We start from the raw sequence: 25,053 nt of genomic DNA, 5'->3' as shown, positions 1-25,053 counted from the left end.
AGAAACTCTTGACTGGCTCACCCAGCTGCTCCTTTCAGGAGACTTGCAGTTCATCCTACTGCTCAATCCTTACCATGAGCCTGACTAGACACCTCAGGCTCTACTCAGATATTTCTGAAGCTAGAGAGCAAAGCCAGAAGGAAGAAGAAGGTAGTAGGTTACAGAAAAATCATACACAAACAGGGAGGAATCTTGGGAGAGATTCTGATTCAGCACATAGAAAGTTGTAGATAAGGCAATAAAAGAAATCCTGATCTGTAATTTCTTCTTTGCCTCCATTTATTAGATGGCTTTCTAGGAAAAAATGTGTGACAGTAAATCCCAACAATTATAGCCCTTGAGGAGGTGAAGTTTGAGGGCAATGGAGATGATTGACCATGCTAGAAATAAGACCCAGAAACTCATCAAATTCTTTGTTTTAGAGTGGACCTCATTGACAAAAATGAGAGGTACATTCATTCTGTTCTTAATTACAGGGAAATACAAGTTCATAGCCCAATTTATGAGCTCTTTACATTCTACCCCTTCTGCCTCTCAAAGATTGTATGGCAACTTGTGCTAGACTCTCAAATATACACAGCATGACATTTTTTTCTCCTTAGCAATAACCCATAAATATCTCTGGCATTAATTCTTTTGCGTTGTTTTTTTGCCAAGTGGTTTTGACAGCTCTCCTTGATCATGGGAGTACAATTTTCTTTAAAATACTCAATTTTCTAGAGGGCCACCTTAGGCAGACGGTTTTCTACAGCCAACATGAAGAATATTTATGGAACACCATTGTTAAATATTGATCTGTTTCTGCTCTTCATCATTTGGGTGGTCCCCTACTTTCTACAGTCTAAAACCCCACACAGGTAGAATCTTACCAGAGTCACAAATTCAGAGGGGTAGTCAGGGTCTTCAGAAACAATGAATTTATCTCTCAGAAACCATTGCCTTCCCTTACTTTGATATATCTGCCCTTTCACTGAGCATATTTTCCAGTGCCACATTGAAATTTAAGTGTTTTTCAGTGCTTCCTTCTGAGAGGCCAATGAATCAAAAATAGATCAGCCTCTGACCCATATACCTGTTTGAAGCATTTTTAACCCTAAAAGTATTGTTCCTCACATTCCAAAATTAGTGTAGGGCCTGTGATCTGTAACTAGCAATAGTGATCTTACTGGTTCACATGAAACAACATTGGTTGATTTCTCATAACTACTACCTTAACAGTTGTCATAAGGCTGTCCTTGTTAACCAACATTACCTGAAGATGGTAAGCTGTGACAGCTGGGGATCCAACACTACAAACTTTATGGCTCACAATGAACCAATTATTGCAAAGAGTTAAGTAATAAGATACATTTGGCTTAATCATGTTACTCAAAATCTGGAATGGGGGACTGTCACCAGCTCAAACAACTCATGAAGGCACAAGATAAAAAGCACAACACTGTCATAATTGCCATTAGCTGTGCTAAATTAATTGAGAATGTCAAATGCATCCAGATACTTTTTTTAATGTTGTCATTTATCCATTTTCAAAACACTTTATTTGAACAAAAAGTGGCTCAGCCTGAGACACGGCATAACTTATGCTCACCTTTGACTACATCTAGTGCAGCCGAAGATAAATTATATGCTGGAATATGGTCCCAAACCCACATTGGCCAGTGGAATCCTGCCGTGGAATTCAGTGGGGTTTGGGATTACAACAAAATGAGACATCCTGAAGGTAAGAGAAAACATTGACAGAAGGTAACACGTTGAAAGGCCTACATTAAGTTCCTAAGCACCATCTCCACAGGAAACTCAAAGGAAAAACACCAGCATGTCCCTCAGCATTCTTTTCTGCCATGTAAATTATTTTCAACAGTTATCAGTTATCTTCCCACTGCAAGACAATAATGTGAAAGCCCCTCTGGATTCTCAGCCAACTTCAGATGCTGCTGTGGGAATGCTGCTGGGAAGATCACTGGCAGGACCCAAGGCTGTCCTCCCAGGCCAGAGGCAAGAAAGAAACAGCGCAGTAATTGTCCTGTACTGCTCCCATGGCTGCAGCACTCTTGCACCCAAGCAAGCTTGTTTAAAGCAAACATGATGCAGTCCTTTCCTCTGACACCCCACAGGATATAAACACACTTCTGCTTTCCATCATTACTGACAGTTCTCATCCTTCCTGCTTTGAATACAGAGCCTTCTTTGCAAACTGGGAGAATGAGTTCACAAAATAAGTTTGGGCTACAAACCCCATCTTCTCTCATCATCTTCCCCAGAGCCTCACCAACATTTCTTGTCTTCTCTTATAGCAAGACCATCAAGGAGTGGAAGATAAAACAGTATGAGATATAAAAATTAGTACAGTGTAAGTTAATTTAGATCAACAAACTTTAAACTTACCCAATTGTGGTCTTGTATGTTTTGCACAGTGTCACTATGAGGAAAGTGAAGGTTTCTTCCAAAGAAGGTAATTTCATCAGTAATGAATGAAGAAGAATGGAAGGCAACCTCTGAAGTACTTAGTCAACAGGACTGCAGCCTTTAAACCAGGTGAGGATTTGGAAAGGTTCTAAGAGAGAATATTACAATTCCTAGCTCATCCAAACACATTTTTTTATACCTTATAATTTCTAGATTCGCTTATCTAATAATACATTCTCTCAATTTTTTATTTCTAGTTTCAGATGAGTTAATTACAATAGCCTGTAAATATATTCAAATGTATTACAACTAAAACTGTTTAGCTATGTTTCCAACCTGAGCTCTACTTAATTTAAGTTTTTGCCTGTGTATGTGAACCTGTTCCAAGCACTCTTAGTTGGTGATAGAGTTTGATGCAAACTGAGGTACGACTTTGTAAAGAGAAATTGAATACTACAAAGTAAATCTACACAAAATACGCTATATTACATGATTTTCAGTATATACCAGTCCTTCTTTAAAATTTTACTTTCGTCAGTTCTACTTGTTTATGCAAGATAAAATTAATGTTTTCTTAATACCAAGGAACCTGATGTTTTCTGTAGGTTTATCATTTATCTGTTTCAATTTCTTGATCTAGGGCTGTCATTGCATTAAAAACTGTCCTTTTATCTGCATTCACCAAGTTTTACGCCTTGCATACACACAAGACAGTTTGCTTTTCATTTTTGTTACTGCTAATAAAGCTAACATCCTTTGACAGTTTTATTCTGAAAGCATCTTTATTTCACCCCTGAGAAATGTAAGACAATATCTAATTTGGAGATGTGGCATATCAGGAAATCTGGATTGCAGTTCAAGTTGAACAAGAACTGGCATCTAGAATGATTAGACATCTGCTAAAAAGCCTCAGATTTCAGCCCTAACAGAGCCATGCAGGTTTTCCTCACATTTTGAAAGTCATGTTTCCAGGAATGAAGGGGAGAAAAGTGGGGGCATAATTTCTAGAAGAATCAATCTAACATTATTTTGGCAGTACTTGAGAGGCGATCATATGTCATCAGGACTTGGTATGGCCCACGGAGAAAAGAAAAAGTTACGGGGGCTTTCTGGTGACAGCAAGCCATCAGGACAGCTGGGTCAGCTAGGTGGGGACACCCTTCCAGCTCTGGTAGTGACTACTTACAAGCAGGAAGCAATGGCTCAGCCGAGGTGATGTAAGGACTTCCCTAAAGCAACAGGGCAGCAACCGATGGTCATAAGCTGGATACCTCCTTTGCCCATGCCAGGCTCCTGGAAGGTCAGACTGGCTGCTGGTGAGGAAGTGGGACAGAGTTTTTGAAGATTGAGGAAGCTGGATTCACACTCATGCTTTTATTCAATCCCCCATGCAAGAAGCCTGTCTGCCCTAGACAATGGATCCATCCCCTCCCTGTCTCTCTTCTAGTCTGTTTTCTCTGTCTTTTTTCCTCCCTATATTCCTGTCAAAGGGCAGGAGCAGCTAAGACGGAGCCCAGGTGTGTTCCCCACTGATTTGCACTGCAGCACCTTGCTTAAACCTACTCTGCAAACAAATTTACAGTTAGCTAGAGCTTTGGCCTGCATGAACCAGAAAAAAATGAAATATTATTCCTGGCAGAATACCTGGCTGCTTCTAAGAATTTAGAGCAGACATGGACTTTTTTCCAGAGATCAGTTCCAGTCTCCTCCTAGTACCAGCTGTTATACACAGATCCCTTCCACAGACCTGGTCAAGTTTGGTCAGGCTCCGATCCTGACACTATTTAGCATTTCAATCTCTTTACTGCTCTCAGAAAATGTTCCAAGAAATGGGTTGTTTGGAGCAGAAACCTCCTCCCAGTATTGAGGGAACATACAAACATTTGCTACAAGTGTACTTTGCATATTTAGTTCTGTCTTAGGACTGGGGAAAAACTAAGTAGGTTCCCAAGGCTCCTTCTAGCCTTAAAATTCTGTGATACAAATTTATTTCCCATCTCTCATTCCTCTTTTTTTTTCTTGTTTTGGTTTTTTATATTCATCTCTCACTCTTTATAGATCCTAATCAGTCTATTTGCCTTTGGCTTTCAATGGCCAACAACTATTGCTAGCTTTATGTTGGCACAGTGTCTTAAATATAGACCTTTGTGAGGCATTTAGACCAAAAGTTAAGAGAAAGCACTTCATCATCTCAACAGTATTAACTTATTTTCTACAGTTAACATATAGTTAAGCTAAAGTAAGGTTAGCAAATATACTTTTTCCATAGACTACAGTACAATGCTGTATGTAATAATATATCATTTCAGCGAGGCTGAAGTTTTGATTCACTTTGATGTATCACAAGTATCAGCTTGTCTGCAGTTACTTGGGTGGTAATTATGTTCCTCTCAGAACACCTCAATAAAAGAACTCATTGTATGGTGGAAATTCTCCCTTTGAAAGTGATCTTATCTAGATAGTATTCACAAGTCTGGGTCTTTTTTATTGTTTGCTGTTATTACTCTGGAAGGCAGCCTTTGCCTTTTTATCTGATTTGCTGTTGTTTACAAATTGCTTAGTGAGTGTAACCTCTGGGAAAAGAATATTAACGATGAATTGGCAGCCAAGATAGAACATTAGCAAGCATGGCTTCACAGTTTAGTAGTTTGAGCACTCAGATTAAAGTGAGGAGACTCAGGTTCCCACCTTAGTTTGCAGACCATTTGCGTGCTCTAGTCAAACACTCGTTGACATAAATGATTGTTTAAACAGGAGTCCCATGCTATTTTACTTCCCAAGTGAACAGCCAAACATGTAGCTAAAGACCAGACCTCTTATTTATACATTTTTTCACAGCTACTCTGAGCAATGCCACAACTATAACAATGACAACAACAAAGGTACAATCTTTGGAGAAGAAAAATACTGATCCTTTTTTCAGGGGGAAATGGAAAGTGATGTCAGGAGAGGCAGAACTTTACATATGTGTTGTAATCAGGGAGCTCTTGCTTAGCAATGGGCACCAACTTGGAAAGAAAGCAATGGTTCCTGCAGTGTCACCTGCAACCTGGGCATCATGCTCTGAAATTGCTCACAAGACCAAACTCCTCAGTCTAGACAGGTGGAGGAGCACCTTCAATGAGATCTCATATGGATTCCTTTATTTTACAGTAAAATGGGAATGCCACACTGTTGGATAGAGTGCCTCAGATGAGAGAAAAACAGCTAGCAGCTCACAGATGATAATTGGATACAAATTGTTTTATTTAATAGTCTCAGGCAGCTGCCTATAGCTGTCTATAGCATTTCTATAACACATATACCTCCATATTGTATTATCTCTCAGTCATGCACAACAGTTAGCTATAGCAGAGTGCAAGTCTCCTTTTCCCATTTTCAATATTTCACAACCATCAAAAAAACTGTGCAGGTGTTCTACAGAAATCAAGCATAAGATGAACTTCTTTTGCTCTTCAATTTATGGTATACTAAACAAACTGTAAATGTTGAATTTACAACATTCTTCTTGTCACAAACTTCAGGTTTCTTTGAACCTGCCTAGGATTTAGCACTTCCTTCTCCTTTTAGAATTATTTTGCCAAAACATGGCAAAAAATTATATCCACAGAAAGCCTAACTAGCCCTTGAATAATCCATTAGTGGTCAATACCCACATACAGTTAGTCTGCAGAGAGCTTTTTGATCTCCAGGGGAATTACTTGCACATAAGAAAAACATTGATTCATTTCTTATGTTTGTTTATACACTGTCAGATGTATGACATATATTGTTAGCACATTGTTTAAAATTTCATAAGGGGTGGGGGCATGCTATGAGCACTTTTCTGTCACGTACTGATGAGGATATTGCAGGTGTCACCATGTTCAGTTGAATTGAAATTCGGATTTTGTCCCATGTGGCAATTCCTTCCCCAGGTATCAGAACCAGCTCCATCCTGTTCTCCAAAAAAGCCTTGGCCTGAAATCTTTGGAAGGACTGAACCGTCAGCAGCAAAAGTCTGCCTGTTGAGTCTTCTTCTTATTTTCCTTCTCATGGTGTGATTCTTGGGGTAGTCCTGTGCAGGCCCAGGAGTTGGACTTCGGTGATCCTTGTGGGTCCCATCCACCTTCAGATATTCTATCACTCTGTGAAAACTTTTCCTAAGATCAGAAAAAAGTTTGAAAGTTTCTGGGAAACTCAGCATGTATATGAATTCAGTGCCAAAGCAGCACTACCTTCACAAAGGGCTATTCTTTTCTTATCTTCTTCACTAATATAAAATCATCTTAATGTACAATAGGCAATTGGATACCATCTTAGCAAAATAAGATAAAATATAAGTAGACTGCAGTCTTTGCAGTCAAGCCAATTCCACTATCTTTCTTTCCAGAGGAAATCCCTAGCTCACCTCATTTTCTCATGTCAGTTTTCCAGTCATCTGATTTTCAACTTAACTAGAGCTATGCTGACACAAACCACTTGAAACAGTTACTCATAAATGCTGCAGTGCTACTTACATCTTATTCTGTCCCCGGTGGTTATCATGTATTATTTCCTACATTATCTGGCAGTAACTGCCACAGGCTTGCTAGAAGAGTTGGTTTAAATGCATAAAGAATAAAGCTACATAAAGAACTGCGTATCTTGGGTGTTTATAGATCTAGTCCTGATTTAATTAACCTAAAGCATGTAATTTAAATAGGAGGTGAATGCATGAATACTTCTGTGGCTGAACTGCGTATCAGGAATTCATCAACTAAGGTCACAGTTTGCTTAACATTCACAAAACATGCCCACAGATTCGATTTTTTCCTCCAATCCAGGGAGCAATTCAAATAACACTAAAAATTAATCGCTCACTGGGTTTTTGCTCATGCAGTAAACAGCACTCTCTTCCTGAGGAGAAACCAAACTAGGTAAGACGAGCAGTTCAAACACAGTTTTCCTTAACCTGTGAGATAGGGAGAAAAGAAAAAGGGAAAGGAAAAAAAAGAAAAAAAAGAAAAAGAAAAAGAAAAAGAAAAAGAAAAAGAAAAAGAAAAAGAAAAAGAAAAAGAAAAAAAAAAAAAAAAAAAAAAAGAAAAAGAAAGGAAGTGTTAAGTCTTCTTCTTCAAAAAAAAAGAAAACAGAAAAGGAGAGCTTGCTTTTCTGTTTTTGCACACTGTTTTCTTTGACAAAAATATTTTTATGACCCCAAGTCTCTCTGGCTTTTCATGCCTTTTCCCAGGAGTTCTCCTAATGCAACAGCAGATGAGGACACGCTGAGCAAATTCACTCAGCTTTGACATGGTAAAGGACAACGCTGAGCAAAGAGTAGCTGCATCTTTAGCAAACCAACATAACACCTTCCCTTACTGCAGAAATTATGAATAGGAAAATGCATTTCCTTTGAAGAAACTATTCACACAGATAGTTTTAGATGTGCAGTGTATACTGAGGCAAGCTAGATAATGGGTGTGCTTGTTTGCATGCCAGCAGTCGGGAAACTCAGATTAATCGGAAAACAAATTAGAGATCAGCAAGTCACTGTTAAGAGTGCATATGTAGTGGATGGCAAACAGTAGTCAAAAAGAGCAGACAATCATACAAGAAGGAATATGAATCATTGTAGAAAATATCTGCATACCTTATATTATAGTGCCATATCTTTGGAAATAATTGAACTCTATCCTTAACTGCACTGCCTACTGGCAGTCGTGATGCATGGGTAGAGGAAGAGACACTGACATTTGAAAATATTACATTAAGTACAGATGGGTGTTAATGTATTTCAGACAAGATAGGGCTAAATGCAAAATGCCTTCAATTCAATTTTGTTGTTATTTACAGCTGACAGTGGCTTTCTGATGAATGTGTAAGGATAGAGATAGGTGTAGGTGGTTCTCAGACAGTATAAAATAGCATTAACATACCATACTTGTCTATGAAAAAACCCAAGGTTACAAATAGATGCCAGGGAAGGCTCACTGACAGTTCCTCATGCATTATTACAGCTCATTATTATGGTATTCATAACAAGAACTCTTCCAGGGAAGGGAAGGGAAGGGAAGGGAAGGGAAGGGAAGGGAAGGGAAGGGAAGGGAAGGGAAGGGAAGGGAAGGGAAGGGAAGGGAAGGGAAGGGAAGGGAAGGGAAGGGAAGGGAAGGGAAGGGAAGGGAAGGGCTAAGTAATATCTTAGCAAATGCAAGGATATCCTCCGTCTTGGGAAGATCTTAAGTGAAAACTTATGGAAACCAGAAGAAAATCTACTACATGCTGGTCTTGCTACTATTGTGTTACAGCCAGCACCTGCTACTGATGACTAACAAAGTCAGAATTTAGGCTGACATCTTTATATTCTTACTCAGTATGTGGTTATGTGAATCATGAATAATATTCTGGCTTTTCCAAGTAAACATAGCCCTGCAGTGGTCTGACTTCTGCAGAAACATGTCACTAGGTGGTATCTTAACTTCAGCATCTGCTTAACCCCGAGTTCAGTGAAACTGCTGCTCTGATTCACTTTAAATAAACCCTAAGGACAGGATTCTTCTACTGTCTAAGGACACCACGTGGTGGCAATGACACAAGACTCTGAAGGCTCAACAGGAGACCAGATGAACACCTTAAAGGATATCTTTAATGGCAGTGGATGTCTGTGTTCAAGGAACTGAGCTCCACCCTGTTTGAATTGGCCACTGAGAAAGCCCATACCAAAACTGATCCCTCTAATTCAAATTCACTGGCCCACATTTTCCAAAGCTGTTTTTTTTTTTCTTGTTTTTGTTTTTTTGTTTTTGGTTTTTTTTAGCTGTTAATGCACAATTAAATATTCTGCTGCTTTGGGTCACAGAGAAGGTACTAATGTCTAAAAGCCAGTAGATAAGATATGCCCTGGGACTTGCACTGGAGAGGGTCAGAACTTGAATATTTATTTCATTTTGTTGATTAATGTCATTCCAACCCTTTGAATATAATGGGAGAAACAACAGCAAGTCCCAGCACCGTGGTGCTGAGTTAAAAGATCATTCCATGTGGAGAAGAGCACAGTGAATCTCATGGCAGGGAAGGATAGAAAGAGACAAAAGGTATTGGTATCTGAACTGGAGATTCTGGGATTACTAAAACATTTCACAGAGCATCATGACTGTGCTGAAAACTAATTTTGATTCAACTTTTAATTTTAAAATTTCCATTAGAGCAGATGAGACTAACAAAAATAAATCATAGATAAAAAAAATAGCAAATTGAAAGTAAAACTTTGCTCCACGTGAAATTATTTTTTCTGGATATTCTTTCTTGGCAAATTTTAAAATGTCAGGTTATGTATACAGCTGAAATTAAAGTAATTTTTTTAAAACTGTAAGCTTCTCTGAGAGAATGAATTTCTACTCTGTGTGTCTCAGAGATTCTGTGTGGGCTTGAGAAATTTAGGCTGGAACAAGGAATTTTTGAAGGAGACAGGAAAAGATACATTTAAAAGTAAATTATTGAAATTTTCAGTATTAAGCAATTTTAAAGTGAATTATTCCTTAGCTGCTGGACTTCTAAACTACATCCAAATCTTGCTTCAACATAAGGACAAGGTATTCCAAATTAAAGTAGTGTTATGGCCAGACTGAGAAGGCAGAGAAGGCAGCCTGTAGTCTCAATTTGTGGAGTTATTTGAGACATAAATTAGTTATATCAGGTTGGGTCACTTATTTTTTCGTGCCCCCAAGGTTTCAATTTGGAATATAGACTTCTGACTACATTTACAGTGTCCTTCCAGAGAGACATTTCTGAGGAAGAAAAGGGAGTTGGTCTTTTCTTCCATCTGGAGGACCATACAAAGGAAGACACATGCTGTATACATATGTCTTTCCACAGGTAGGCTGTTTTCTCTTTTCCCCTCCTTTCTTTCCCCTTTCTTCTACTCTTAATGCTAGAACAAAGTCACAAAGTTTGTGGTCTTTGTAGGAGGTGGGATTTAAGGCTGAAATAGAAATAAAGATCCATCTTTTTATCAAAGATCACTTAACATGAACATTGATAATACCCATACCTGTACATCCTTAAACACCATTCTGGGATTACAAATGAGCCTCTTTTGAAAAAAGGGGAAAAGCTTCCAGCCTCCAGGGCACAAATCTGTTTCCCAAGACAACTGGAAACATCTAGTAATCATCTCTCATTGCCTCTGACATGCAAATATTTAATGGAAAGAGCAAATACTTCAAATAGAAGATAATGGGTATTTTTAAAGCACATTGGGACAAGATTAGCCCTTCGCTCCTTTAAAAGTGAAAGTCTTTGCTGTTGCATAAAGCTACTCTACTCATATTTTTCTATACCACCAAAGACAAGTTCAAATCAATAGTTAAAAATAGAAATATATTTATGATGAGAAGACACATCATCCACTAATACCTGACAACAGATATGGTGATTGATACACCTTGGTTTATTTGCTAGTGCTGCTTACAGACCACCGCAGAAAAAGTAGCCAGGAATATTTACAAGTAACAAGTAACATTTGTAACAAGTAAGGAGCCGGCCCTGGCGCCTCTGAAGTGCCCCTGCCAGAACAGGGAGGTGCTTTTGTGCTTTTGTGGACACTCAGCGCAGTGAGGGCGTGGTTTGGGATCTGAATTCATGCTGACAGATCCACGAGCAAGGAGCTGTCTGACAAGGCAGCAGATAGGGAATGTGCCCAGCCCCAGTTCAGGATTTCTTACCTTTCTGCATGCACTGTAGTCTGAAAGAAACCTATGTCAATTTACACCCAACAGAGAAAAAATATGTTCCTTATTGTTACAGTACCATAAAAGGAAACAAATAGATACAAATAAACTGACGGATAAACTCCATGGCTTTAGTCAACAAAAATTTCTACTTATCCCAGCGCATAGGTCATTACATGTTCTCATGGGCAAGTTATTCCCTGGAAATTTATTAAATTGAAGACTAGACTCATTTTACTTGGACACTTAACAGAGGAACCCGTGTTAGGTATTTTTGAGGTCCAGCATGGACACAGGAAACAGAAAGACAGAGGCTTCCTCAGGAGAGAGCAATGCCTCTTGCACATGATTCAATGCACTTCCCACTCTGCCACTACTTCTCCTCACTGTAGCTCTACAGTGCATCCTACAGAACTGGAACTATTTCTTCAGTTCCTGGCAGAAAGGGAATTTCAATATGTATGGGCTGGAATAACAGCAGGTGCCATAACAAAAGCGATAACTGGAAGTTGCTGCACTCTTATGATACTCATGAACAAAAGAAAGTTTTCCTAGAAGGACCTGGAAGGGAAGAAATAAACTCACCAGCTTGCTGAATTATTTATTAAAGACAGATTCTCATCTGCAAATGCATCTTCTGTATTATAGCTGAAGGACACTCTGCATTTTCTTACATTTTGTTTTGTGCTTGTGCCCTAATCCCATTCATAATTTGATGGTCCAATGCTCTCCTGGGCACTTGGGCCCTTGCATTTTGGGAGCCTCATCCAAAGGGCTTTCTGACTGAGCAAGTGTGCTATTGGAAAGCTGTTGTCCTATTCGTACACAATGAATTATGGGTGCTCTGAAACCAGCTTCACAATACCTGAATATGAAAAACATGTATTCATTCAAAGAGGGCAGTCTGACTTCAGCCTTTCTGCTGCACAAATGATTCATTCTAGGACTAATGAAATGTCAAGGTTTTGGCAACCCATACTCCCACAGTCTGCCATATCCAGGCACAACCTTACAAAGACAATATGAACTCTGAATTCATCTTCTAATTACTCTGCATACTCGACACTTAACCTTAGGAGTTGTGAGAGGACTGCAAAGGTAATCATTGTCTGGCAAGTGAAACATTCACAATAGCATTGTGGATCGTGGTTCCTGCCTCCTAGACTTCCTTTCCTTTATGCTTGCTTTCACAATGACTTCATAGGTCCTTACAAGATGTGGGACTGAGAATTGTTAACATTTTTATAAAATGAAGTCTTGAACAATGATTTGTCACTCTCCCTTCAATTGTAAGTGATTTCAGTGAGCTGCAAAATCTCACACCCACTAATGTTATATTTGGCCAGTACTGCTGCACAAGTTCAAGTGGTCTTCTAACCAAGAAGAGAACACTTCTACCCAGGAGTAACTTGATGAAAGATACACTGCAAAAATCATGCATTTAATGGATAATAATAATTTTGTATGCTTCCACTGTACATGTCATCTGAGGATTGCAGAACACTTCTCAAATGTTAATTGAACTTCGTAATACCCTTCTGAGACACATAAAAGATGTAATGAAGCCTTCAGCTTCTTAGTAAACTGTACTAGCTTCCAAGAGAGAATCAAGAAATTATCTGACAGTATATAAACACTTCAGCAGGAAGTGAAAAATGTCAGCATATTGCTTTGAAATAAAGCAAAGGGAATTCAGTAGCAGTTTATTCCAGAAGGCTAAAAATTCCTTTTGCTTCAGATTCACTGAAACATTAATGAAAATACAAGTCAGGAATTTACTATTCTCTCCTATTATCAGAGCTGACTATTTAGTAATACTAGTGCCCCAAGCTCTTTTGAAGTACCTGCAGTAAATTCTGCCAAAAAGCATCATCCATTTCTTCTCTTCTCCACTTCCTGCATCATTTGCTATCCCTGTACGGCAGCTATACCATCAACTGTGGCTATTGTACAGCTTCCCACTATGGGTCATTATACGGATGCAGCACGAAGTGGTGTGGCCCCAGGCAAGCCAATTCTGTGAGGCCAAGGCTCCAGAAACATAGAATCATAGAATCACAAGTGGTTAGGATTGGAAGGCACCTTAAAGATCATCTAGTTCCAACCCCCTCACCATGGGCAGGGACACCTTTCACTAGGCCAGTTTACTCAAAGTTCCCTCCAGCCCGGCCTTAAACTCTTGCAGGGATGAGGCATCCACAACTTCTCTGGACAATCTATTCCAATGCCTTTACCTTATGGTGAAGAATTTCTTCCTTCTGTCTAGCCTAAATCAACTCTCCTTCAGCTAAAGGCCATTGCCCCTTGTCCTATCTCAACATGCTCTTGTGCAAAGTCCCTTTCCATTTCTCTTATGAGTTCCCTTTAGGTAATGGAAGGTATTGTTATGAGGTCTCATCAGAGCCTTTTTTTCTCTAGGTTGAACAATCTCAATCCTCTCAACCTTTCTTTATAGGAGAGCTAGTCCAGGCCTCTGATCATCTTCATGGTTCTCCTCCGAACTCATTCCAACATGTCAAGGCCTTTCTTGTGCTGGGTGCCCCAGAGCTGGATGCAGCACTCCAGGTGGGCACTCCTCACAAGAGCAGAGTAGAGGGGGAGAATCACCTCCCCCGCCCTGCTGGCCATGCTGCTTTAGAAGCAGTGCAGGACGTGGTTGCCTTTCTGGGCTGCAAGTGCATGTTGAGTTTTTGTTCACAAACCTCCCCAGGTCCTTGTGCCCAGTCTTGATCCTTTCTATACCCAGTCTGTACTTTGCTTGGGATTGCCCCCACCCAGGTGCAGGACCTTACACTTCACCTTGCTGAACTTCATGAAGATTGCACAGACCCACCTCCCAAACCTGTCAAGGTCCCTCTAGATGCCATCCCTTGTCTCCAGCGTGATAATCACGCCACATAGTTCCATATCATTGGCAAACTTGCCGTGAGTTCATTCGATCCCAATGTCCATGTTACTGACAAAGACATTAAAAGGTGCTGGTTCCAGTACCAGCTCCTGAGGAATGCTACGTGTCACTGCTTTCCACTTGGACATTGAGATGTGGACTGCAACTCACTGGCTGTGACCTTCTAGCCAATTTCTTACCCACCAAATAGCTGATCTATCAAAACAATGTCTCTCCAGTTTAGAGACAAGGATGTCATGGGAGAGCATCAAATGCATTGCACAAGTCCAGGAAGATTATGTCAGTTAGGCCTTTCTTATCTGTCCCTGCTGTAACTCCACAGTAGAAGGCCACAAAATTTTTCAGGCATGATTTGCCTTTAGCGAAGCCATGCTGGCTGTTACAAATGACCTCCTTATTTTTCATGTGACCTCCTTTGCCATGACTCTTTTCCCTGGCCCTCTACCACTCTACACATTTACTTACAGGAAAAGGAAGATTTTTCCCCACCTCCTAGAACTTGCATTCTAAGTAAATCAAGAGACCAGGCAGAATCTGTTCCCCTAGGTAACCATAACCAAGTCTTTATTTCCTCAAGTTCCTGTTGCCCTGTGAAGCTCCACTGATTTCATCAGAATTATACCTTACTTAGTCCAGTAATATCAAAGACAAATTAGTCCCATTGTTTTCTTTATGGTTAAATGATTTATGGTACAAAAAGATAATGCATCCAGAAAGGAGAATTTTGAATGTGATGCTAAGCATGGCATATCCAAACCAGAAAAGAATAAGGCTACCATGGATACTACTACTCTATCATTTCAAGCACTTCAAATACATAAAACATTAAAAGATAATTATGCAACTACAATATCCATGTTTACAGTCATCCATCACACAACTTTCCACTGCATGCCCCATATGTGCTCCCATTTACCTCAGGCACAAAATGCACATGCTTCTTCACTTTGTTTATTCTCGCAGGCAAAGACAACAAAGTCACACATCAGAGGTTACAAGAGATCTTAACCTAATAGACTACAGATGTTTCATAGAAGGGAGAAATCAAAGAGAGAAAAGATATTCTGAACTAGTTTGAAATAACAGAAATTCCAATAAACAATAATTTCCACAATCTACAGGGGTAGGAGTGCTAGGACTATTTTTTTCCATCACTTCAAATGTCATTGTACCCCAACAGGACACCTTTCTATTGCCAGTGGCTCTTAGCGTTCAGAATCTTAGTGACAAATTAAAGGTCATTTTCCTATATGTCATATCCTACTGCAAATTAGTTTTTGCAATCACTAATTGATGAGAAACTGGAAGTGCTTATTATACAGATAAGTGTGAAATCTTCACTTCAAGTTGATTTCTTTCTCCTATTGTGGTTGTTTGGAAATGAATCATCTCCTATGCTCTCTTTTTAGTAACTGCAGACTACTTGCAACTAAAAAGAAAATAGAAAAGGAAGGAAGAAAGAACATAAATCAGAAAAATCAGAAATAAAAGTTAATTTCAAATTTTAGATTTTATGTTACTTAAAAATAGGTAGATAAATACGGGACATGCTTGTGACCTTTCATCCTGTCATAAGTAGTACTATTATCCCTCCTATGCAAATGTGAAAACTATGACTCAGACATCTAATTTGTGTAGCTTGCTGATTCTGTTATGCATTTGATAAAGAGCCTTAATAACGCACTGAGAAGAGTCTCTGCATGCTTGCACATATTCACAATACAAATACTGCATTCAGAATACAATAGCACATCACCATGTTCCAATGAAATCCTATGCCATGTGACACCAAGATTATTACCTGTTCGTGTGTTGTCTCTTGTACTTGCTGCAAAGAAATAAGCTGGGCAGATATACTTTTCCAAGAAAAATTAACCAGGAAAACTCTGCCCTCCTTCAATGTCTCCCCTCACCAGGTGTGGGAACAAGGCTACAATAGTTCATCCTTTTCTTGGCTCATGAACTGGCAAGCCACATGTGAAAAATCATTATACCAAGAGAATTCTGCTTTCTGAGTGTCATGGTTTAACCCCAGCTGGCAACTAATACCACAGAGCCAGGAGACAAAGGAGAAAGAGGAACAAAGAGAGAAAGAGGAACACAACACAGGAAAATGAAGTGATGAACAATACAAGCGCTCACCACTCACTCATCAATGCTCAGCCCATCTCCAAGCAGTAATTATCCCCTCCCAACCAACTCTTCGCAGTTAATATATAGGAAATTATGTTTTATTGTATGGAATGTCCATTTAGACCATTTGGACTGTGCTCCCCCTGCTTCTTATGCACCCCCTCACTGTCAGAGCATGAGACACTGAGAAGTCTCTGATTTAGGGTAAGCACTACTCAGCAACAAACAAACAAAATGCCAGTGCACTATCAACAGTACCCTTATACTAAATCTAAAACACAAGACTGTGCCAGCTACTAAGAAGAAAATGAATTCTATCCCAGCTAAAACCAGGACACTTAGGAAAAAATAAGTGGAAAAGTATAAGTGTCTTTCTTTTGTGTTTTATATAGATGCAATACTTGTAAGATGCAAACTCAAACACTTGTCAAACGTATGACAAGGACAAATGCAAGTAAACAACCTGAGAAGGAGTAGTGCCATGCTTTCTGTCATAAATCTAAACTGAGATTACACCAGCACTCTGCTTAAGACGCTCTATTTAGACAGTGTCATTATCTCACGACAGTCATCTATAGAGCACTGTGTGGGCTGAGTTCAAACCCCAAGGTTTCTTTAAAGCAGGCATTTGCAAGTGATAAAGTGAATTTGAGCATGAAAATCAGAATTTATCCTTTGGACATAAGTTCCCCAGTACCTTACCCAGTACCTGAAATTTGAAATCACAGACACAACTCCTTCCACTGCTGGGTGTCCATCTCCATGTCACTTCATCAATCACTGCTGCTGCTGCTCCTATGCCTCCTCTCTCATATGTCCTAATATGCACCCCAAGAACAAGACACCCTGCAAAGAAGATGGAACGCCTGAGCTCTCATCTCTCATGGGATGAAAAGGACCTAAGCACAATTTTTAGCTGAGTGCTTAAACAGCAGATGATAGTTCAGGGGAGACTGGGAGAAAAAAAGATCTCTCTTTTTGGAAGCTGTTCCATTTAGTTATGGATAATTAACCATTTACTTAGCCACAGTGAAGGGACAACGATAATTCCCAGTTCAGTAATTAAGATGCTTTGCTTCCTGAGGAGAACTTTAACACCAATGCCTATTCCAGTGAACACTGTAAATACAAAATATTTAGCATCTAGTGGCACATGGCAGCCAAATAAAAGTATGGAACTTTACATTTTGGAAAGAAAGTGATTCGGTGACCAAATATCTAAACCTTTTGGTCAAACTGGCCTTTAGTGGCTGAAAGGATGACTTGAGCTTGGAGAACTTGTGTTACATCTCAAGGTGATTGTTCCTACTATTCAATAACAGAAAATGAGATTCAGCCTCTGTCTTTATTTGCATGGATTTTTCTAGAACTGCGCCTGGTGCTATGAGAAGCCAGATTGACATCAGACTCTTTATGGAATTCCAGTTTTCCAGTGTGCCTTTTCTTTTCATGTTGTTTGTCTTTGCTTAGCCTCTAGCCCTACTTATGTCTTACATCTGTTAAGTGCAAGGTTTAAAGTGTAGTGCTGTCTCACAAAAACAGGCAGCCTTCCATTCTGAAAGAAGCAAGGCATGCTGCACACAGCAAGAATGCACACAAAGGCTTCAAGAGCATTTTGAGTATCAATTGTCAGAGCAGAGAAATCAAGCAAGAAGCAACAATTATGAGCTGGAAGACAGAGGACCTTATTTTACACTAATTGATACTTACTGGGAAGACAAAAGAGAGATTAATTCACTTTGCAGTATCACTTACTGTGGAAAGGTTTGAAAAAACAAAGCCCACGGCATGCCTGTAGGTAATTGCTCCCACTTGGGTGTGTTCCCAGCGCCTTTGCAAGTATTGTTTGTTAGGACACTGCTTTCATGATTTATATGAGCCTCTAAAATTATCTCCCTACAAATTACTGCAGATATGGTGGTAAAGTGGGCTTCCTCTGCATGTGGAAAACAGAGAGATAAAGGCTGGGAGGAGGTGTGCTGAATTTTTATTTTCGTTCATTTCAGTGGTGTCTCAGCTCTGGCTTGTGCTTTTGTGAGGGAGAAAACAGGATATTTGAAGGGCACATCATTTTTAACATTGTATGCAAGAATAATTAGAAGTAAAACTATCCATTTTTTCAAAACTTCCCATTATTTCCCATTAAAAGTATTCATATGGGAACATGAATGATGGCAATTATGTCAGCAGGGTTACACTGGATAGATTTCCCTATGATAGATCAAATGTATGTTTAATCACTTCTTGTTAGGACAGCAAAGGAAATAATAAACAAGGAAAGATTTAAAAAGGAACAGGACATGAGTTTGAAGAACAGAATAAATAATGCAGTCCTAAAACTAGATCCATATAGGATGCCCACAAAAAAGTTTTGGAAATGTAAGCAGGTAGAGGCAAAGAAATGTTAAATTTGATAAACACATCAGGAAACAAAATCCTGCAGTTGGGTTTATGGAAAGAATCATAAGCTCACACTTCACACAGGAGGAAATTGAGACTATTTGCTCATTTGAAAATAAGTAGAGTTTGTCAGATTTTAAATTCTGTAACTTTTAATCATTTCTAAAATTAACCAAAACACAGATTGGAAAATTCTCAAAATCATAATCCTTCATTTTCCCTCTCCTTTTGGTTTTGAAAATAATTTATTTCTCAAAACAAAATCACATGGATAAATCAAAAAGACAGATATCACGCTACCCATTCTATAGAGATTTTGCTAGTGTCCTCCCCTTCCAAGAATCAAAGTCAGCTCTTTATTTTGCCACACTGTATTATTTAATTTCATTAATCAAGTAATGGGTGGCAATTACTTAGTGTCACATAATGCTCTACTTTTAGTGCTACCAAAGTGGCATTACATTGTAGTTTAGAAATTATATTTGTCACAGGGCAATTTATGATGGCTCAGAGTTTTCCATTTATTTCTGAATGCCTTGTGGAACCTGTGAGGCCCATAACAAATATTTTATTAGTGCATTCTGAGGATTTCCTAGAAGTATATAACTGTATTTAAATTATCTATTTGAATCTCCTCCCTTCAGGAAAAGCCAATTTTATGGCCACATAAATATTTTTCCCTACATTACCATCTGTGAGTGGGCAGAGTAGTCAGTCTCTGTGGACAGTATTTCTCCAACAGGTGCATCCTTTGTGTATGCCTAATGCTGCCTTTCTGGCACATTAGAGAAATCAGTATTTAGCAGTGAGATTGCCAGAGATTACTCTTAAGTTATGTGATCTGTACCTGCACACATGCAGGGAGAGACAGAGACAGCAGCATGTGGGGGAACCTAAATAATTCTCTGCTATGGTTATTCCAGGAGCCACCAGAGGAACCACCATGCCAAAAAGGACCCATCTCCTCACACAGGAGGGAACCCCAGGACACGAGGGCAGGTGGGAGAACACCGATAATGCCATCAGAGAAATGAGATCTCTCCCTAGACTGTCCCCAGGCTGTCACAGGGGAGCCTCAGCCCCATGGGCCAAGCACTATAACCAATACCACAGGGGAGAAGTTGCCTGGAGCACCTTCCAGTCTGTAGGGTGTCACTGCTAGGAATGTGGGACACAATATGGGATGCAGGAAAAGAGTATCTTGGGATTTCACAAAAATGTGCCACGAGATGCTTAAGGGAGCAGGAGACACTGGCAGGAAAAGGGAGGGATACTGGGTACACTGAGTCTGAGGATGGTTCCTAGGAGGCCTTAGTGTGTCTCCCCATGTGTGTGTTGGGTGTCTGAACGTGAGTCCATATGCACAGCCTGAGTGGTGCTGCAGCCTCAGGGCTCCTGTGTGCATGTGCAAATAGCTGGGATGCAGGGAGCAGCTACTGGGCAGACTGAGTGTCTGATCCAGGTGCTCACTGGGGAGAGCCATATGGTGTACATGTGCACATATATATATTCCCACTAGAACATTTTCACCCTGAACAGCCATAAGGGAGCAGGGTGAGGCTGTTGGTCAGTTTGTGTTTCTGTTAGTGCTGCTTGTGTCCTTGCTGGTCTGTGGGGCCAGCTCTGTGTATATGTTTATGTGTGGGTTCTATAAAGGTGTTTGCAGGCACGACTGTTGGGAATACAAGCCCAGTCTGGCTATTAGCTGGACCTAAGAGCACAGAGCTGCAGCAATCTCCCCTCTGTTAAGCTACTGGATTTGGAAAGCCTAATCAATGACCAAGAATTGAACTTGCAGAGTCAAAATACCTAAAAACTAGAAAATGTAAGATTATATGAATTGAGGTGTTCCCCTTACTATTGTATTAAATTATATCACACACTAACTTCCTCTAGACCCTTATGTCATTAACTACGTGGTAGTTTTTTTGGAACGCCTTTCATTCTTCTCATTCAATATGTAGCTCCAACTCAGCAAAAGTAAAACTATTAGTTTGTCAAGGATAGTTGAGAATATAGCTATCAAGGACAGCTAATACAGTCCTTAAACTGTCACGAATCTGCTTTGTAGCCTTGCCAGATAAGGAAATTGAAGACTATATCACAGAATCACAGAATGGTCAAGGTTGGGAGAGACCTTAAAGATCATCTAGACCAACCATCAGCGTGGTCCAACTGACACCCTTCAGACTTGTTATGCAAGTACAAAAGCTATCACTTATAGCTACATTTATTAAACTTTGAAGAGACATTTTATTTTCTACAAGGGCAGAAGAACTCAGATATGATGAAACTTAAAGTACTTATTTTCAACTAATGGATATAGTATTTGCCACTCTGCAGATTGCCCTTATCTGCAGAGTCACTGTCAAAATCTAGAGAGACACAGGTGATCTGTGAATAAAGAAATAATGCAAATGACTGAGACTGCTTCTTTTCAATGAGGAAGGAAAAATCAGAAGTACTACCATCAGGAAGGAGTTACTGGTCTTCAACTTCACAAACACCCTTTCACCAGAATCTTGGCTACACAGTCCTATATTATCTGAAATTATTTGAAGAAAGGGTCTCACACATTATTACGCGCAAAATGATCTTTACCATCTGAAAGCATTATTCTAAACATTTATTTCACATTGCCTATGTCCTTGTGAAATGACACTTGTAATAACATCGCAAAGAAGTGCATTTAACTATCACTCCCCTACCTTGAAATTTTGCTTAATGAGGCCTGTCTTAAACAGGCTCAACTCCCAGGGCTTTTTGCCAGCCCTCTCTGCATCCTACGATTTCATCTGCACCTGCCAAAAGGTTGATTTATCGGGGCATAATAATTTTTTTGTGTGCAATCACTTTTCTGTGAGCAGTCATAAAGACTTGTATATGGCACTCAATTTACCTGGGCATCTGTTTTTAAGGGTTTTTTAAAAGACATTTTAATGTAGTTTTTATGTCATTTTTAATGCATAGTCTTCTGATAGTGAGGATGATACAAATCTGGCTATGACACAAGATATGGAGTGGATCTCCTAGCAGCCTTGATTTTTGCTCCCCATCTTCCCCATCTCTTCCACAGCCAGGCACAGTTGTGTTCAAAGGGCTAAATACTAATTGTGTACTTGTGGCTTACCTTAAACTCTTCTGATGGCTTTGGTGTAACAAAGGGCAAGCACAGAGAGAGGCTCCCACACTCTGCGCACATATACAGAGATGAAAGCCTCTGAGAAAAGCCCAGTTTTAAAGCCTTGTTCCTCCTGCTTTGTGTACATGCTATACTTCAACAGGGGATAAAGAGGCACTGCCTTTGACCATGTAAAATCTCTGAGTTCTTGCTAACATTTCCCCTTGTCCACAGCTTTTTCCAGAGACAAAAATAACTCCTATTCTAAAACTCATCCTACATGCAATGCTAAATGGGCTCTCTCCTAGCCAATGAACAATGCTGAAAATACTCTCTCTGGCCATGAAGCAACACATGCTATCTACCGAAAGTGCCCATTAATAGCTTCCTTTTTCTTCTCCTTCCATTTCCCTTTAGAATGAAAAAAGGAATACAAATTCTCCATATCTGTATCCCTCTCAAAGTCCAGTGACACCCCTTTCCCACTGCCTTTTCTTCCTCTGCACAAATTATCAGATGTACATTGAAAGAGTGTGTGGTCAATTCCGCCACTGTTACCTGCCCTGAGCAGCACTGGTTCCCACTGCTTGAGGCACGAGCACATAGGTAATCCTGACACTAAAATGCCAGGGATTTTGTATCTTTCTCTTAGGTTGCTACTTGCTTCTTCTCCACTTTGTCATTACCACTCTTGAAATAGTGGGAGGTGCTCTGCACAGGGTGAGCAGAATAAGTGTGCATCCGTGATGAGGCAGCGGGAGCAATCACTGCTACTCTGTCACCTTCCTGTTCACCAGGAGATATTTTTTTCTGCCTTACCAGGGATCTCTTCTGATTTCATTAGTGAGACAGTAAATGAGCTAAGTCCTAATAATCAGCCATCAGGCAGTCCTGCACCTCTGTACTCATTTGGAGCAAGTGATCAGGGAAAGGTGCCGGTGAAAACAAACGGTGTGCAAATTAAGCACCCAGTAACAATGAATGTACGGCTCGAGAACGGTTTTGATGTCGTTCTTATCTGTGTTATCACATCCGATAACAATCACACCAACACCTGGGGGAGAACATTCTTGGAGCTCTGAACAGAAGGTTCTCTGAAAATCCTAAGGATCCATGAGATCCGAGTAATTTCTGAAGGATAATTCTGTTCACAACCACCCCTCCCAAAGTGTTGCCGTAAAGTTCGTCACATTTTATCACAGGGTTCTGTTATCTCTATAATCACTGGAGGACATCGTTTTGCCAAGACCCCTGTCTCACTACGATAATCAGTCGCGCACTGATCTCCTTTCTCTGCACCGCCTTTTATCTCTCCAAGTCAGTCTCCTCCGCTTCTCTCTTTTCCATGCTTGCCGCCGATGCCTGTGGCGCTGGGGAAAGGAACATTTTAAGCGCTTAGCCTTCAAGTGCCACCCGCAGGGGAGGCGAACACCGCCGGCGCGCCGCCCGCTGCCCCGCGCAGGTGCGCCCCGCTCGCCGCTGGGGGCGGCCGCCACCGCGTCCCGCCGGCCGGGGAGGAGCGGCGGCGGGCGGCGGGCAGCGGGTGCGGGGAGGCGGCTCCCGCCGCTCCTGCGGACACGGCCCCTCCTCCCGGCCCGCCCCGCCCGCCGCGCACATGTGCCCGCAGCCAGCGGCGGGGCGCGCCGTCGGGGCGGGCGGGTGCCGTCGCCTCGCCGACACCGCGGCAGCAGCAGCGCGGCGCGCCGGGCGTCCCTGGGGCGCGGGGAGCGGGGGAACGCGCTGAGGCCGTGGCTGTCAGACAGCCATGGCTGTCGCCTACCTGCTGGGAAACGGGTCCGCGCCGCTCCTCGCCGGCGCCCTGGAAGCCCCATTCGCTGCCAACGCTACCGCCTGCCGCCCGCCCTGCCCGGCCTGGGGCAACGCCTCGGCGGCGCTGGGCTGGAACCGCTCCGAGCCCTGCGGCGGCAATGGCAATGGCAGCGCGGGCGGCGGCGGGCCCTGCGCGCCCGCGGGCGGCGGCCCCTCCGTGGTCACCGCCATCGCCATCATGGCCCTCTACTCCGTGGTCTGCGTTGTGGGGCTCTTCGGCAACTTCTTGGTCATGTATGTCATCGTCAGGTGAGTGCCGCCCTGCCCCGCCCCGCAGCCCACGGCCGCTGCCGTCGGGGCGGAACCCCGCCGCCCCGAGCCGGGATGCGGGACGGTGTCCCGGCGGGGATGCTGCGGTCCCCATCCGCCGGCCAGCGCCCAAAGGGGCGCACTGGGGTTGCGGACGGGCTCAAGAAAGGGAAAGGGAAGGAGGCTTTTGATAAAGAGCCGGAGCGGGTGATGGGGGAATAGAAACTTGCGGTGGAGCAGTGAGAGGCGGCCGGTCCGTCAGAAACCGCTGCGCGTCCGAGGATGTTCTAAGGACCCTCCGAGCTGCTCACCTCTGCGAGCGGCTCTGGCAGACGGGGCCTGAATCCCGGACTTGTCCCCTAAGGAGCGAGGATTTAAAGGGACTGTAGCCACTGCCTGTGAGCGTGTACGGGCATGGGGTGGTGCACGGATACGGGGTGTTAACACGGATAGCCGGTATGCGTCCACCTGTCTTTCCACCCACCTCTCCCAAATGCACGAACAAAATGTAAATGGCACTGCTTCTCTGTGGCCGTGTTTGGAGATCCTCTGTCTCATGTCTAGATCTATATGTGTATGTTGAAATACATTTATGTATGTTTATAGACATACATGCGTATACACGTGTATAAATACGTATGCCGTGATCGCCACCGCTTTCTGTAATCCCGGCATTCCGGCTGTGCTGCGGCACTTCGCAACTTTCTCGCCCGCAAGAGAAAAAGCCCCCAGTGGGGCTATTACAGATCAGATCACGCGCGATAAATCCATTGCCCGTAAATGAGCGGAAAACGAGTGAGCGGGAGATGAAAGAGGCTCCCTTGCCTGGAGCTGGGCAGGTGGGCAGGTGGCTTCCGTGGGGGAACACTGCCACCTCCCGGGAGCCACGGGCCGGGAGCGGGACAGGACGGGGCCGACCGAGCTCATCTCCCTTCGTGGCTGCTCGTCGTTCCCAACCAAGCATCCATTGAGCCCTGGAGAGCCCAGCGGGCGCTTTTAAGGGGGAAGATGGGGTGGCCCCGGGGCGCGTTCCGTTCCTATCGAGGCATCCCCAGCACTTCCATTTCTACCCCCCCGTCTGGAGCGTCCGTTCTCTCTTTGAGCTCCGCGCTCCCCGAGGAGTCGGGGCCGCAGGAGCCGGGGCTGTCTCCTGGCATCCCTGGCAAACCAGCGGCCGCGGGCGGCTTTGTGGTGCGTGGGGGCAGCGCAAGCAGCGCCAGCTGTGGAAAGCTGGGGGTGAGGGTCGCGGTCACCGTGGGGTGTTGCAGCAGGATGGAGGATGCGGCACATGTTAGGGATGTCACTGCAAAGCCTGTGCATCT

At 42.1% G+C, this 25,053-nt stretch overlaps 1 protein-coding gene across 2 annotated transcripts in view; it reads left to right on the top strand.

Annotated features, from left to right (window-relative positions):
* The first annotated feature begins 2,455 nt into the window (after positions 1 to 2,455).
* Positions 2,456 to 25,053, top strand: part of OPRM1 (opioid receptor mu 1) — a 43,738-nt gene continuing 21,140 nt past the window's right edge. The window contains exon 1 of one of the 2 annotated variants that reach the window (XM_030945783.1): positions 2,456 to 2,535. Coding sequence is in view for 1 of the 2 variants with exons in the window: in XM_030945782.1 (XP_030801642.1) it covers positions 23,418 to 23,731 (314 nt within the window). In the remaining variant the exon portion in view is untranslated. Of the gene's footprint in view, positions 2,536 to 23,283; positions 23,732 to 25,053 lie in introns of those variants that run through there. The other variant, XM_030945782.1, reaches the window with a different exon arrangement.

The sequence above is a fragment of the Camarhynchus parvulus genome, chromosome 3, assembly GCF_901933205.1.
Source record: "Camarhynchus parvulus chromosome 3, STF_HiC, whole genome shotgun sequence".
Lineage (NCBI taxonomy): Eukaryota > Metazoa > Chordata > Aves > Passeriformes > Thraupidae > Camarhynchus > Camarhynchus parvulus.
This window is presented reverse-complemented; position numbering and strand designations above follow the sequence as displayed.